The sequence below is a fragment of the Acipenser ruthenus genome, chromosome 26, assembly GCF_902713425.1.
Source record: "Acipenser ruthenus chromosome 26, fAciRut3.2 maternal haplotype, whole genome shotgun sequence".
NCBI lineage: Eukaryota > Metazoa > Chordata > Actinopteri > Acipenseriformes > Acipenseridae > Acipenser > Acipenser ruthenus.
The window spans coordinates 11554447-11571143 of NC_081214.1; the positions used below are offsets into that span (position 1 = coordinate 11554447).

The 16697-nt window shown below is 42.6% G+C and overlaps 1 protein-coding gene across 1 annotated transcript in view; it reads right to left on the reverse strand.

The window, feature by feature from the left end:
* The window catches only part of LOC117430774 (WD repeat-containing protein 44), a 59781-nt gene that overhangs the window by 17002 nt on the left and 26082 nt on the right, over window positions 1-16697 (reverse strand). Inside the window, exons 3-9 of the mRNA XM_059000761.1 lie at window positions 7407-7487; window positions 4437-5055; window positions 3924-4054; window positions 3327-3431; window positions 3004-3140; window positions 596-673; window positions 300-406 (exon numbers count right to left, since the gene is read on the reverse strand). Of these exons, the coding sequence (XP_058856744.1) occupies window positions 300-406; window positions 596-673; window positions 3004-3140; window positions 3327-3431; window positions 3924-4054; window positions 4437-5055; window positions 7407-7487 (1258 nt within the window). The remainder of the gene's footprint in view (window positions 1-299; window positions 407-595; window positions 674-3003; window positions 3141-3326; window positions 3432-3923; window positions 4055-4436; window positions 5056-7406; window positions 7488-16697) is intronic.

Consider the following 16697-nt stretch of genomic DNA (forward strand, 5'->3'; position numbering starts at 1 on the left):
AGTTCTCTAGACCAGTGGTTTTCAACCCATTCGAGTGCACTGATAGTGTAAGAAGTATTGTCAAACAGGTAACACAGCACTAACGACCCATGATGTGGTACAGAACAGAAAAGCCAGCGTACTTTTTTTTTAAAAATTTTAAATCGCTCTTCCTGCAGTGATTTAGAGGACAGATCTCAAACCCCAGTGTACTAGAGCAGCCATTTTGAAATGTGGGGAATGTTATATTTTTCGTAACCCCGCTTCTTAGTCTTTAAGCCAAACTGCAGGAATGGTTTGAAAGTGGTGCTTGTTCATACCTTCATCTCGGACGCTTTTCACCTTGTTCACTGCCTTTTCACCATACTCTTCAGCAAGATGTTTGGCCCTCTTCACAGATTTGCCCAAAAACTTCTTAAACTGTGTACTAGAATTGGAAAAAAATAAACAGTTCACGTTTTTGCTAAAAAAACAGTGTTATAAAACTATGACAAGCTATGAACTACACTAAAATATGTTTGGCAATGTTATGCGTAGCAAGGGTTCAGCATTATGGGTTAATTGTAGCTATATGTCCCTATTGCACCTTCAAAAACAATAATATTGAAATCCTTACGTTTTCTGTTTTAGTTTTCCCCCGTCAGTGTCAGCTGACTGTGACTTATCTTCATCATCGGACTGTGCTGCATCGTTACTGTGAAGAAGAAAAAAACAAAAACATTCAGCCGTTCAGCCAGAGAGTGTGATTTTTTTGGGCTCCCTAGTGGCACATCCGGTAAAGGCGCTCTGCGTGGAGTGCAGGATGCGCCCTATAGCCTGGATGTCGCTGGTTTGAGTCCAGGCTATTCCACTGCCGACCGTGGACAGGAGCTCCTAGGGCGTGGCGCACAATTGGCCGAGCGCCGCCCAGGGGAGGGGGCTTAGGTAGGCCAGGGTGTCCTCGGCTCACCGCGCACCAGCGACCCCTGTAGCGTGGCCGGGCGCCTGCGGGTTTGCCTGTAAGCTGCCCAGAGCTGCATTGTCCACTGACGCTGTAGCTCTGAGGTGGCTGCGTGGTGGGTCTGCAGTGTGAAAAGAAGTGGTCGGCTGACGGCACACACTTCGGAGGACAGCGTGTGTTTGTCTTCTCCGCTTCTGACTCAGCGCAGTGGTGGTAGCGGTGAGCTGAGTCTAAAAATAATTGGCTACTCTAAAATTGGGAGAAAATGATAAAAAAAAAAAATAATAATAATAATAAAATTGGCAACTGCTAAAATTTATAAAAAAAAAAAAATGCTAAATTGGTCTTGTAAATTAAATGGGGAAGGATGGCAATTTTGTAATAAGAAGCCCTTTCACTTTTTCCCCTTACTGTTTCCATGCCAGCCCAATGCCGTTGTGAAGTGGTTTTAGGTAAAAGCAGATACCTAGGAGCGTCACGACTGCATCAGGTAAAAGCAGATTCCCAAAAGTAGGTACATTCAGTACACTGAGCTTGTTACATATCCACCGGGGATGATCTAGCACATATTAACCTGGAAAGGGTAAAACTGTTATGCAATGCGAGTCTTATTTCCATCCCTGCACTGCATTGCATGATAATACAGAACTTACAGCCTTAAGAGAGAAGTAGATGGATTAAAGTCCTAATACCATTATTTGTGTAACCAGCAGTTTTTGATGTCCAGCCCATTTTTCTAACTAAAGAGGCAAAGCAATAACCACAGGCAAGGGAGGACAGCAATCTTCTGACTCCAGCTCTGCCTGTCTGCTGGGAATATTTACAAACACACATTTTGCATTTCCAGTTGGGTTATAGTGATGGCACTGCTATGATTGGAAGATGTTTTTCCCCAACCTTTGGTCATCCAGTTCCATTGTGTCTAGATCCCTATAACCAGACCCTCTCTCAATGGGTAATAACATCACAACACATCACCTTCTGCTGACCACTATAGGATTTAGTCTAGAAACACTGTTTGTGTGCACCAGCCTCCACAGATCAGCTAGTTCATGACCACATACAGTAATTATGACTCTCAAAGGTAAGGGGGGTGGGGTAGTCTGCATGCCAAACCTCCTATACGAAGGTTCTTCACTGCTTTCAAAGATGCCATTTTTTTGGTGCAAATAAAATAGGTGGTTTTCTAGTGAACTGATTTCACATGTATTCTTTAAAAGCACCTTCTAATAAAATTATAATAAAACCACTTCACAACAGCATTGGGCTGGCATGGAAACAGTAAGGGGAAAAAGTGAAAGGACTTATTACAAAATTGCCATCCTTCCCCATTTAATTTACAAGACCAATTTAGCATTTAATTTTTTTTTTTTAATAAATTTTAGTAGTTGCCAATTATTATTATTATTTTTTTATCATTTTCTCCCAATTTTAGAGTAGCCAATTATTTTTAGGCTCAGCTCACCGCTACCACCACTGCGCTGACTCGGAAGCGGCGAAGACAAATACACGCTGTCCTCCGAAGTGTGTGCCGTCAGCCGACCACTTCTTTTCACACTGCAGACCCACCACACAGCCACCTCAGAGCTACAACGTCAGTGGACAATGCAGCTCTGGGCAGCTTACAGGCAAACCCGCAGGCGCCCAGCCACGCTACAGGGGTCGCTGGTGCGCGGTGAGTCGAGGACACCCTGGCCTACTTAAGCCCTCCCCCCCGGGGCGGCCCTCGGCCAATTTTGCGCCGCCCCCTAGGAGCTCCTGTCCACGGTCGGCAATGGAATAGCCTGGACTCAAACCAGCGACGTCCAGGCTATAGGGCGCATCCTGCACTCCACGCAGAGCGCCATTACCGGATGTGCCTCTAGGGAGCCCAATTTAGCATTTTAACCTAAGATGTCAAACAAGACACTGAAGTCCCTTTGGATTTACATTAAGCAGAAACAAGCAAAGAGCACATGACACGAGCAGGACGACTCGGACTCTCTTAAACAAGCAAGGAGCACGTGACACGAGCAGGACGACTCGGACTCTCTTAAACAAGCAAGGAGCACGTGACACGACCAGGAGGACTCGGAATCTCTTACGTCACATATTCCTTTGTTCTCCTCATGATGTGCAATGTCAGAGGGTTGATTCCTGTGGGCAGCTTTTCTTCTGCTAAGCTGAGTGGGATCTCTTCCCCAGTGTCCAGGTTTTTGATCATCACACTTGCCAAAATTTCCTGGTGAAAAAATATATATATATATAAATTTTTTTCTTTTTTTACAGTAGCTTGCATATGTGTCTCATCCTTTATACCGGTACAATAATGTTGGAAATCATGGAAGGCATTAGCCAAAAGGTCTACTGGACTTTCGTCTAGTTTCAAAGAGTATCGATATTCTATGAGGTTTGCAAACTAGGTTACCTCGTCTGTGAGCTCACGTCCAGAGTTGGATCTGGGTCTTTGTGGTCCTGAAGCTTCACTCCCATCGGTGGTGGAGGACTGTCCATCAGCTGCCTTGCCATTCTCCTGCAATTTGGGAGATGCATCTTTGTACATTGCATGGGTATTTAGATGTAGGAGACTCTCATATCAGTGTGTGTAAAGATCCGGTCTGCCTCCCTCCTAGGGGTGTCGGTTTACGATTAATTTCCTAAACGTTTAACATATGTACTGAGATGTTTGTAACCAATCAGAAAAGCCATCATAAGAATCCCTCCATCGCTATTTTATAAATGACTGCAACTGGCCTTTGTGCACAAGATTGTATGTGAGGTGCATTTAATAGTACAGTATATGGAAAGAACAAAGAAGAAATTGGAACTAAATTAACGGACGCCCTATATTTACTACTGTGCAAACATTAAGGCCAACATCTAAATTTGGCCTGCATGTTTTTGACAACATTCTAAATGTTTAACACTTGGCTAACATTTAAATTAATAAACTCTAAACAATGAATGAGTCTCCGAGAGCCCTTTTAAAACAGACTGTGCTATGGAAATCTGAATTCCGACTAACCTGAGCTGTGACCACTTTGTCCCCACTGGTTGCACTGGCCAGATCCAAAGAATGCTGCAGATCTTTGGTGATACATTCAACGGCGGTGTTGGGAGACACAAGACCAATGGATTTAACTGTGTCTGACGGAACTACACCAAAAATAAATTGAAAAAAGGCAAATAAAACACAAAATAGGCACAAACGTGGTTCATGAAGGAACATTATGGGAATTGAGAATTTGTATTTCAAATAGTTGTATGACAGATCTCTAGGAAACTACAAATTACCAGTAACAGGGAGCAATTTAAAGTGGTGGTATCTAAAAAGTAACTCCATAAACTGGTTTTCCCTTCACTATACAGGTACAGTTTGAAAGAAACCTGTGTTCTGTGTTTCATTTTAAAACATGGTATCTGATACTACACCAGGTTGAAGGTTACCGGGACAAAATAAGGAATAGAAAGGGTATTGCGGGTACTAGTCTTAAACAGATGAGTACAAAGGGAGCAGAGTAAGAGACACAGTCCCTACCTTCCAGTGCAGACGGCCGCTGGGATTCCACTCCCAGGTCGCTCTTCTTTTTACGCGGGGGAGGGGCAGGTCGAGCAGGCGGGGGGGGTCTGGGTGGGGCGCCCCCTGCTGGAGGGGGGGGTCTCACTGGGCCGGGCCTCTTGGTGCTAGCCACAATATCAGGCTCCAATGTTAACTGGCGTGGGGGTTTGGCAGGTGGTAATGTGTCTTCAAAATCATCCGCCGTCACATGTTCTAAAATGTCAGCTTTCTTCTGTTCCTTGATCTCCTCCGTTGTTCCCTGTTGCACAGGCACACTCGAGTTCTCAGTGGCCTCCTTCACTAATGCACTGGTGAGGTCCAGTGACCTGATCGCATCCGGAGCCTTGGCAGAGGTCTGGGGAACGCCCTGGCCTGGCTTCTCTGCCTGGTCACCCAGGATGTTCTGTTCTACAGAGTCCTGGCTCCTTTCGCTCATTTGCTTTTCTGTCGCTAGCAGTTCAGGAAGCTCGTGCAGTAGCTCTGCCGCCGCGACTGAAGGGCCTGGACTCTGATTGACAGGTTCTTTCTGAATTGCTGTCAGAAGTGCGTTTTCCGGGTCGATCTCCTTCTGGCTTTCCTCAATAATGCTGTCAATAATCTGTCAAGACAAACACAGTATTGCAAGTTGAGCCTGATGAGTTTGAGTGCCTGTGTTCAAATTAGGCAACAATTTGCTTCGAATGAGGAGATACCAGATAGTGTATTTTATTAAATACTGTACACTCGCACACAGGATACTTACAAGCAGGATGAATATTTATTGGGATACAGTAAATGTAGGTATTAGAAACTATTGAGATACGTACTTTGCACATGTCCACGTGTTGCTGCATTCTACCAATTAGCCTTAACCATAGACATGCCTATTCCAATAAAATGGCATCTTCTCAGATTGGCATGATCAATAATGGTATCTCTATGACCATAATTACATTTTTACAAGTTTTGGTGCAATTGGACCAATCAATCATAGTTATGGTCATAGAAAATGTAGGTGGAGCTTGACAAGTTATGGTCTGAATTTCACAAAAAACCTAGATTTTTGTGTCAGGGATGGGCACGTATAAAACGGGGAGAAATCCTTTGTTTGGTGAAGGGAGTTTGGAGTGGGTTGGTTTTGGTATTTTGACAAACAGTGTAGTGAAGGTGAATGCCCAGCCTATACCTGGTTATTCTTTTGTTTAAACCTTTTATTTTGGCCCTCATGCCCTGTTAATTTGTTGTTTCTTTGTTTGTGTATTTGTATTAATATACATGCACAGTAGCTCTTGAACTGCAGCTTCTGTAATGGTTCTAAATAAAGATTGGATGACAAGCAACGACAGCGGCGCTGGGCACTCCAGACGTGCGGTTGGCTTTCGCCGCGCTCCCGTCAGCAGCAGGTGTAGCGGCTGCTGAGGTTGGCCCGGCGGTTGGCCTTCCGAGCCTAGAGCTGGCAGAAGCTCCTTCCCAATTGGCTCTGGAGATTGCAACAGCTCCTCCCCCTTTTGCTCAGGAGACTGCAACGGCTCCTCCCCTTTTGGCACTGGAGAGCGCAGTGGCTCCACCTTAAAACACAAGACCAGCTCCCCACCTGAAAGCCAAAGACAGGCCCCTCTGCCTTCCAAGCTCCATAGAAGGGTGGATTAGACACCCTCCTCGCCTGCCTCGAGGACCAAGTTTGGTGCCTCACCTGCAGGGAGTTTGGGCACTTGGTGCTATGCTGCACCCTCCAACAGCAGGAGGAGGAACTGCCTGCCCGAGTGCCTGAGAAGGAGGAACGCTCTACCACAGTTTCCAATTCATAATTAATGGTACTAATATTTTGGTCCAACTGCCTTTTGGTACAGTATTTACCCTTAAACTGCAGCTCCTGTTTAAAGCACTTTTCAATGCTTGTCTTCAACTTTTGCAAGCTCGATCCTGGACTTCAAGGCAGCAACTCCTCTAGGGAGCTTACAGCACTCCCTGAAGCCAGCACTGCTCTTAATCATAAATGTTAGCTGTGCAGAGCAGATCTCCCCTCAGACTGGGCTGATCCACAATACCTTCCCTCAGGAGGGCTCAGGGGTCAGAGCTCAGGGAGGGAGCGTTCTGTCAGTGAAGCCACATGCGTTTCCTGAGAGGGTCTCCACTGCAGACAGGGCTGGAATGCAAACGCATCCAATAGGAATGTGGTCAAGTCAAGAGTGCACAGGCAACCCCGTTCAGTAGCAGACACTGTGGGAGTTTAATTCTTTACCACGATTGGGGGATACACAGGGAGTGCTGCTACAGACTGAACAGGTAATAAACAGAATTTTCAAAAGTTTAGCCAACTCCTTTCTAGCAGTGCTCAGAACAATACAACATACAAACAAACAGACAGACACGCAGTGAAAGGAATCTTGGCAGCAGTGCAAGTATTTCTGGTATCTCTTGTCTGTGGCACCAGTAATATCTATTCATCTCCTTTTTATTTTATTGTTAGATATTCTACATGCTATACACAGTGACCAACAGGGATGCCATCATACTAATTCATTTATAATTGCTTTATAATTGTTCAGGACAAGGGCAAAAGGAGATGCAACAAACTGAAGTCCCAACAGCTCAACAATTTCTATGAATTACATAGCTTCATCAAAACCTTAACCAGTAATACTTAAGAAAACTACGTCCAGGTAAACAGGACATAGTGGAGTTTTTGAAACAGTACTGTACAGATTAAATACATTAAGCTGGCTACTCAAACTACAGACTGATGCTATGCACAAAAGTGTCATGGACACCACATCATTTAACTACCAAAGAGACTTTATAAAACAGTCTTTAAATAGCTCACGAATGAACACTTTGTGAATCAGCTCAGTGTGTCATAACATTACATGAACTACACATACAGCAGTTTCACTGCAGGCACACAGATCAAATGCACATTTCATTGGAACATTTTAAACTGGAATAGCCTGCAAGAGTTTAGCAACAAACCTCAATGGGATCCTCTGTTTTCAGTTCCTGCACTGCAGACACCAGTCCTGCATCCTGAGCACTGCTCTCTGCTGGGGGTTCCTATTAAATCAACAGCAAACAGTCTCATTAGGGAGAACATACACTACAAACATTATAGCACTATCATTTGCAATAAAGCAGGGGTTCTCAACCGGGGGTCTACAGCCCTCTTGGGGGTCTTGAGGAGCTTTCAAGGGGTCTTCCAAAAATAAACCAGAAGATGTGTTATTTTTCCTGCATGCTTATGACACGCTGAAACCTATTAGCTTCAGCATGTCATGAGCATGCGCAGAAACGAACAAGTTCTCAGGTTACGCATCACGTTCTCGGGTCACGTATGGTGTAATAGAGTTATTTCAGCGGGAGCACAACAGATTACAAAGCAGAGGAAAAATAATTTGAAACACACACTAAATACCAGACATGGATACATTTTTAATTCGACCATCAGCATCAAAACAACAAAGTCAGTGATAGTTACATCAGGTTTTAATTAAATACAAAATACTACAGATTAAATGACACCTGACAGATTACAGTACTCTAAAGTACAGGATTAAATGCAGTAAAATAGGGAGCAGATAAGAGCAAGTAAAGCGCATTTAAGGAAGAGTGATAAGTGTCCAGAGGGAAAAGAGGAGTTCTACAGGTGCTGTCCTGACATCTGTAGGAAGGTCATTCCACCACTGCGGGGCGAGGGTGGAGAAGGAGCGGGCTCTGGGGGCAGGGGAGCGTAGAGGAGGTACAGCCAGTCTTCTACTGCAGGAGGAGTGGAGAGGTCGAGTGGGTGTGTAGGGAGAGATGAGGGTCTGGAGGTAGCTGTGTGCAGTCTGGTCAAGGCATCTGTAGGCGAGTACAAGAGTCTTGAACTGGATGCAAGTGGTGATCGGGAGCCAGTGGAGTGAGTGGAGCAGTGGAGTTGCGTGGGAGAAGCGAGGCAGAGAGAACAACAGGCGAGCAGTGGAGTTCTGGATGAACGTAGTTTTGCAGTGCATTGATCGGCTGCGTGACAATGATTTTGCCATACAACTCTATGAATCCACAGACATTTCTAAAATGTCCCATTTACTCGTCTAGGTTCAGTATGTGTGGAATAAGGAAATAAAGCAAGACTTTTTGTTTTGCAAGGAGCTCAAGACAACAACAAATGAACTAAATGAACAGGACGTTATTTAGAGATCTATTAAAAAAATTAGAGGGGTAGTTACGCCTTGGTAGCATCAAGGAAGAAAAAAAAACAAAAAAAAAACCTCAACAACATTCGCAACAAGCCTAATGCAAGTTTAACATACTACTGGGGTACAAACAGATTACAGTACTTTGGACTATATATTACATGTAAACTTATGGAAACTATAATAAGATCTAAAATGGAAAATTACCTATATACTAAACAGAGGTCTGAGAGCCATTGGCAAACTCAGACCACAACATGGTCTCATTCAAAGTATTTTTTAAAACCCCAAAAGAAATGACTAAAGCTAAGGTTTACAATTTTAGAAAAGCAAACTATGTATGAAACAGAGACTAACAGAAGTAGATTGGAGTAAAATACAGAAAACATCCACAGAAAAAAGATGGCTGTTTTTTAAAAATGTAGTACTAGAGGCGCAAAACAATTACATCCCAAAAGTAGACAAATCTAAATCTAAAACAAAATGGCCAAAATGGTTTAATAGATCAATTTAAAAAAATATTCTGCGAAAAAAGGCACTTTACAGAGTGTTTAAAAGGGACCAAAAACAAAGTACACAGAAAGAGTACTTGGAACTGCAAACACAAGTCAAAAAGGAAGTTAGAAAGGCCAAGAGAGAGATAGAAATCAATATTGCTAAGTGGGCTAAAACCAATTCCAAAATGTTTTTCCAATATTTTAACAGCAAGAGAACATTCAAAAGAGGAGGTTAAATGTCTAAGAGACACAAATGGCACAAATGGCAAAAGGAGGACACGGACAACATACCCCACATGTCGACCTGTTCCTATCCAATTTTAAATAACTTTGGCATAACAGAGAGAGAAGTGTTAAAGGGACTAGGAGCTCTTAAAATAAACAAATCCCCTGGACCTCCCAATAGTACTCAAAGAAATGAAAGAAGTTATTTATAAACCGCTAACCAAGATCATGCAACAGTCTCTTGACACAGGGGTTGTACCGACAGACTGGAAAATTGCAAACGTAATACCGATCCACAAAAAGGGAGACAAAACCGAACCAGGTAACTACAGACCAATAAGCCTGACTTCTATTATATGTAAACTTATGGAAACTATAATAAGATCTAAAATGGAAAATTACCTATATGGTAACAATATCCTGGGAGACAGTCAGCATGGTTTTAGGAAAGGGGGATCGTGTCTAACTAACCGGGTTGACTTTTTTGAGGATGCAACATTGATCATGGATAATTGCAAAGCATATGACATGGTTTATTTAGATTTCCAGAAAGCTTTTGACAAAGTCCCACATAAAAGATTAATTCTCAAACTGAACGCAGTAGGGATTCAAGGAAATGCATGCACATGGATTAGGGAGTGGTTAACATGTAGAAAACAGAAAGTACTGATTAGAGGAGAAACCTCAAAATGGAGCGGGGTAACCAGTGGTGTACCATAGGGATCAGAATTAGGTCCTCTGCTATTCCTAATCTACATTAATGATTTAGATTCTGGTATAGTAAGCAAACTTGTTAAATTTGCAGACGACACAAAAATAGGAGAAGTGGCAAACACTGTTGCAGCAGCAAAGGTCATTCAAAATGATCTAGACAGCATTCAGAACTGGGCAGACACATGGCAAATGAAATTTAATAGAAAAAAGTGTAAAGTATTGCATGCAGGCAATAAAAATGTGCATTATAAATATCATATGGAAGATGCTGAAATTGAAGAAGGGAACTATGAAAAAGACCTAGGAGTTTATGTTGACTCGGAAATGTCTTCATCTAGACAATGTGGGGAACCTATAAAAAAGGCCAACAAGATGCTCGGATATATTGTGAGAAGTGTTGAATTTAAATCAAGGGAAGTAATGTTAAAACTTTACAATGCATTTTTAAGACCTCACCTAGAATATTGTGTTCAGTTCTGGTCACCTCGTTACAAAAAGGATATTGCTGCTCTAGAAAGAGTTCAAAGAAGAGCAACCAGAATTATCCCGGGTTTAAAAGGCATGTCGTATGCAGACAGGCTAAAAGAATTGAATCTATTCAGTCTTGAACAAAGAAGGCTACGCGGCGATCCGATTCAAACATACAAAATCCTAAAAGGTATAGACAGTGTTGACCCAGGGGACTTTTTTGACCTGAAAAAAGAAACAAGGACCAGGGGTCACAAATGGAAATTAGATAAAGGGGCATTCAGAACAGAAAATAGGAGGCAGTTTTTTACACAGAGAATTGTGAGGGTCTGGAACCAACTCCCCAGTAATGTTGTTGCGACACCCTGGGGATCCTTCAAGAAGCTGCTTAATGAGATTCTGGGATCAATAAGCTACTAACAACCAAACGAGCAAGATGGGCCGAATGGGCTCCTCTCGTTTGTAAACTTTCTTATGTTCTTATGTAATCTATATAAACTAGACACAAGTTTATGATAAATGTCTTTTTATTCAGTGACAGCTGCAGCATCACGCATTGCATCTTGTTAATACTGTACCACCTAACCTTCACTATCTGTGAAACACACAATGCAGAAATCCCTGCCTAAAATATCATCATCATCATCATAATAATACATCGATTTACTTACTACAACATGCATAACTGCTATAGGTCAAGCTCATCGTTACTCCAAAATTGAGTTTAACATCACTGATTGTTTATTTATTATTATTATTTTTTTTAACGTTATTGAATATTGTTAAATATTCATTATATAACATTTCATTTTGAAACTCCAAAGAAGGGCAAACTATATACAGTCAGTTTTCTTCAATGTCCATAATTTATTTACATGCCGTTTTCCAGGAATACAAGCCTGTCGTCCTGCTCTGGATTCAAGGCGGCGCGCTTTATTTTTTGTTTACAAAAACTGCCTGCAGTTTGCTTGAGACTGGATTCTCATTGGTTGCAATTTTAGTATCTGTTCCAATTGGCTAGACATGGTTAAGCCTTTTTGGCCAGTGCAAGATTGACAGTTGGCAATTCACCTTTTGAAGCTGTTGAAGCTGACACCCTGGGATCCTTCAAGAAGCTGCTTGATGAGATTCTGGGATCAATAAGCTACTAACAACCAAACAAGCAAGATGGGCTGAATGGCCTCCTCTCGTTTGTAAACTTTCTTATATTCTTATGTTCTTATTAATTCACAGGTCAATTGTGGCACAATCGATTCACCCAGAAGGCAGTCAAGCCTTTCGTATGGATGAATTGACAAATTAATGTATTAATTGAGGCACAAATTGATGAATTAATTGATGAATTGATGGACGGATTGCCAAATTAATTTCTGAACTGATGGATGAATTGATGAATAAATTAACAAATTAACTGATGAATTGACGAATTTACTGATTAATAGTTTTGGCACAAATAGCGCTCCATACCTGGAGATGTAGTCAACATTTCATTTCATGCAGTCTCAGTGTTTAAATAATATTAACATACCATCGTATACAGTGGCTGCAGGGTTAGAGTTACACAGGTACTAACAATCTATTATTTTACTGTACATTGAAACAGGGCCCTTAGACTAAATGTGCATCTTAAGGGCCCTAAGGAAAGACTCTTCAAACCATTGACTACAGTGTATACTCCTATTGGGAAAGTACTGTACTATGAAGGTACGACTTTGAGCTATGAAATAGACACATGGCTACGGTAGAAAAGCGCTAAAAGAATGCAATGTGAGATTATAGACACCGGAGCACACATCGTTAGTGTTGATACTATACATGTAGAAGAAACCTTGTTTTTAATTGGTTTTGTGTTTTATTAACATATGCTGCAGCAATGAGCAGACACTCTATCCGCAGTGCATTATTAAAGCAGAATACCAATTACCATTAGTTACAGAGCTCTTATTTGCTTAAACTAATGTCAGACACCTTACTGATATACAGGAACACTCACTCAGTGTAACAATAACTCCTGAACTCATTCTTGCTGCTGTTCGGGTCAGAAACTACAACCACCTCCATCTGTGTTCAGTACACTGCAGGTTCTACACACGCTCCTGCATCTATGTTCAGTACACTGCAGGTTCTACACACGCTCCTGCATCTGTGTACACTGCAGGTTCTACACACGCTCCTGCATCTATGTTCAGTACACTGCAGGTTCTACACACGCTCCTGCATCTATGTTCAGTACACTGCAGGTTCTACACACGCTCCTGCATCTGTGTTCAGTACACTGCAGGTTCTACACACGCTCCTGCATCTGTGTTCAGTACACTACAGGTTCTACACACGCTCCTGCATCTGTGTTCAGTACACTGCAGGTTCTACACACGCTCCTGCATCTGTGTTCAGTACACTGCAGGTTCTACACACGCTCCTGCATCTGTGTTCAGTACACTGCAGGTTCTACACACGGTAATGGACACTGGCCATGTGTCAGTAAGGGTATCAATTCTGCTCAATAAGAGTAAAGCAGCTGGGAGAGACAGGCTTTCACCCACAGCCACTCTCAGTCAACTGCAGCTCCAGGCTGAGGAACAATAATCAAGAGGAAACTAGTACATCACCACCACTATACAGGATACAGGTTAATTTAAACACACAAAGTAACTTTCAACCAGGGTCATTTTAAGTGTCCTGGAAAATTAGATTTGAGGTCCTCTGCTTGTTATCGTGGTGGCATAGTGTTCTTTGCTGAGGCACTGGAAAAACTGGAACCCACGTCGCTCAGAAGCTGCTGGCTGGAAAGTTAATACAACACAGTATTTACAAGTGTTTAACATTTAGACCAAGCTGCTGCTCACTGAAATTACACAGCAGCGTGTGAACAAAAAGTCTGTTCAGACAGAGTGTGCTGCTCTTATTCAATAGTAGCCCATTTGTTTCCAAAAATCTGGGAACTGAACAAGAATATGATAATAGCTATACCAAATTTAAATTTATATACTTATTAGCTATCTTTTTAACAGTAAGAAAGTAGGGGTGGGCATACTCAAAAAACAGGGAACAATACAATATATATCCTCTAAATGCACATTTCAACTGACAAAGAGCTTCTGTGTAAGGGGGTGGAGCTTTTGTAGATTTTCCAGCGCTGCATATAGTGCCCTACATGTGAATGTCAAATGGGAATGTAATAAAAGTACTGTACCAGTACATTTTTGTAATTGTTCAAGCAGTCACTAGCCTGTGCCCATTTTTGCAGGACAGTTTATTTGTATTCAAAATGTTGTGTTTTCCATCAAAAGTGCAGAAGTTAAAAAAACACTTCACATGCTGATGTTTATTAACTAAATCTGTGTTTACATGTACTGTGGGCCTCGCCATGCCACACCTAATCATTAGGAATCACAAGCTTACATTGGGACAGTCCTAATCTGATGAGCTGTGATTGCAATGAGAGTGAACAGCTTCTGATGAGCCGTGTTTGCAATGAGAGTGAACAGGTTCTCACTCTGACTTGGTACCAGTAAAGCCTAGGACAAACGAGCGGCGCGGCACCGCTAGCGGGGAGCGGCAAAATGCTGCACATATCACTCACCTTCTATTTCAATTAGTGAACACACATTCACACAAAAAATGATGTTGCGGAATAGTGTCGCAGCGGCAGAATTTTAGAAGGCAAAATATCGCTTGGCGAGCGATATTTTGCTGCTCAAACATTTTCCTGCAGCGGCAAATCTGGGTCTAGCCAATCAGGTCCATGGTGTGGGATACGTCATGTCTAGATGAACTCCAATATCCATCAACATGGAGGAGCTACTGATAGCTGATGGTTCTCAGCATCCCGAGCTATTTGAGTATAAAAATAAGAATTTCAAGGATGTTGGTTATGGGTCTACTGAATGATCCAAAACAAATACTAACCGCTTACACTACGCATTAATCCATTTACTTGATATCCTGTATCATTTGTCAGATATACACGTCAAGTAATTAACCAGTTGCCAGCCGACTGATTTGTATACAATTGCGAAGAATGTGATCCCTTTTTTCCTTAACCCTTTGCGGTCCTATTTCGGACCTGGTCTGACATTGCAATTTTCCCTTTCCAGTCCAATGTCGGACCCTGTCCGACATCATCAAAAAGACGTAAAAAACAGGTCTCTAGTCGTTTTTTCTCCGGAAAACGCAGAGAAAACAATTCAATCGCCGAGTGAGACCGATAGGAGCCGAGAGAAGCCGAAAAAAAAGGGGGCGTATCTCATGAATACAAATATCCCCAACACCACATAGATAACACGGACATAAACAAACAAGATAGCTGCTTCTGCATCCAGCACTCAAAGAATATCAGACATTTGCAGAGCTTTTTTTAGATGTTATAGTAATAAAATAATGACTTGGATCGCATTATTGAGGAGTTTGGTGATAAAACGAGTGATCAGGAGCTGGTTTATCAGTATGCACTACTATGTAGAGGTATGCAAAAAATACAGCGAACAACGGGTGGGGCGGGGCTGGAGATGCAGTGCTGAGTGTCCTGTTGATATGCAGTCTTTTAAACCTGTTTTACTGTGAAAAAAAATACTTTTAAACAGCGCGTCTAAAATAAATTGCTCGTGTGAAATTAATTGGGCCTACCAAAAGTGACCTTCCACACTCCCCTATGCTCATCTGCCAAAGTGACCTTACACACCCCCATGCTCACATACCAAAGAGACCTTCCACACTCCCCCATGCTCACCTACCAAAGTGACCTTCCACACTCCCCCATGCTCACCTACCAAAGTGACCTTCCACACTCCCCCATGCTCACCTACCAAAGTGACCTTCCACACTCCCCCATGCTCACCTATCAAAGTGACCTTCCACACTCCCCCATGCTCACCTATCAGACCTTCCACACTCCCCTATGCTCACCTACCAAAGTGACCTTCCACAACCCAATGCTCACCTACCAAAGAGACCTTCCACACTCCCCCATGCTCACCTACCATAGTGACCTTCCACACTCCCCCATGCTCACCTACCAAAGTGACCTTCCACACCCCCATGCTCACCTACCAAAGTGACCTTCCACACTCCCCCATGCTCACCTACCAAAGAGGCCTTCCACACTCCCCCATGCTCACCTACCAAAGAGGCCTTCCACACTCCCCCATGCTCACCTACCAAAGAGACCTTCCACACTCCCCCATGCTCACCTACCAAAGTGACCTTCCACACTCCCCCATGCTCACCTACCAAAGAGACCTTCCACACTCCCCCATGCTCACCTACCAGAGAGACCTTCCACACTCCCCCATGCTCACCTATCAAAGGGACCTTCCACACTCCCCATGCTCACCTATCAAAGGGTTTCACTGCAAGCACATTCTAACAAGTGGGAAGTGAGTGTTTAAAAATGTCTTTGTACTGAACTTAATTAAAGACTATAAAGCTCTACTTCAGGTATCTGTAAAGGTCACCAGAACAGACAATCAATTTAAAAGCATGTTATCAAACAAAAACAAAGTTGTGCAGTACTAGTGTGCTGTGTTTCCATTCATTCCAAAAGAAAATATTCCCTCCCCAGTTCATTGAGATTTCCCATAAACACACCCTGGAAGTGATCCTTCCCATTGTGTGCGACAGGCCTGACCCACCCCCAGCCTGCAGCAATTACAATGAAACAGAGGCTGCTGACTGCTCAAGGTTCTTGTGTTTAGCTGCATTCCGTTTCAAACAGGCGCAGTCTGGTTTGTTCCGGTTCAAACAATGTATCAATGTGCTTGCTGTTCACACTTATCTGCGAGCAAAGGGACCGAGTTTGTTTGGATGCGAGCAAAAGCTAGTTTTTTTTGGTCCTTTTCCATTTTGTTTCAGTACCGAGTTCGTTTGTGTTCACAATGCAGTTTTCAAGTGCACTCGGTTTGTTTATATGGTGTGTGAACCGGATGTTTACAATATCCTACAAGGCATATTGAAAGATGGCAGTTATTGATGTATTGCTCCAGTTTTTAATATAGCATGATTTAGATTCTTACGTATCGGTGGAAGAAAGCACTGGGGGAGCACTTTGCCAATTTAATTAATACATTAAACCTGTTTTACTGTGAAAAAAATACTTTTAAAACAGCGCGTCTAAAATAAACTGCACGTGTGAAAATAAATTGGACCTGACGCGCCTGACACGCGCTGAATAAATGGGCCGCTCACCAAGGGTT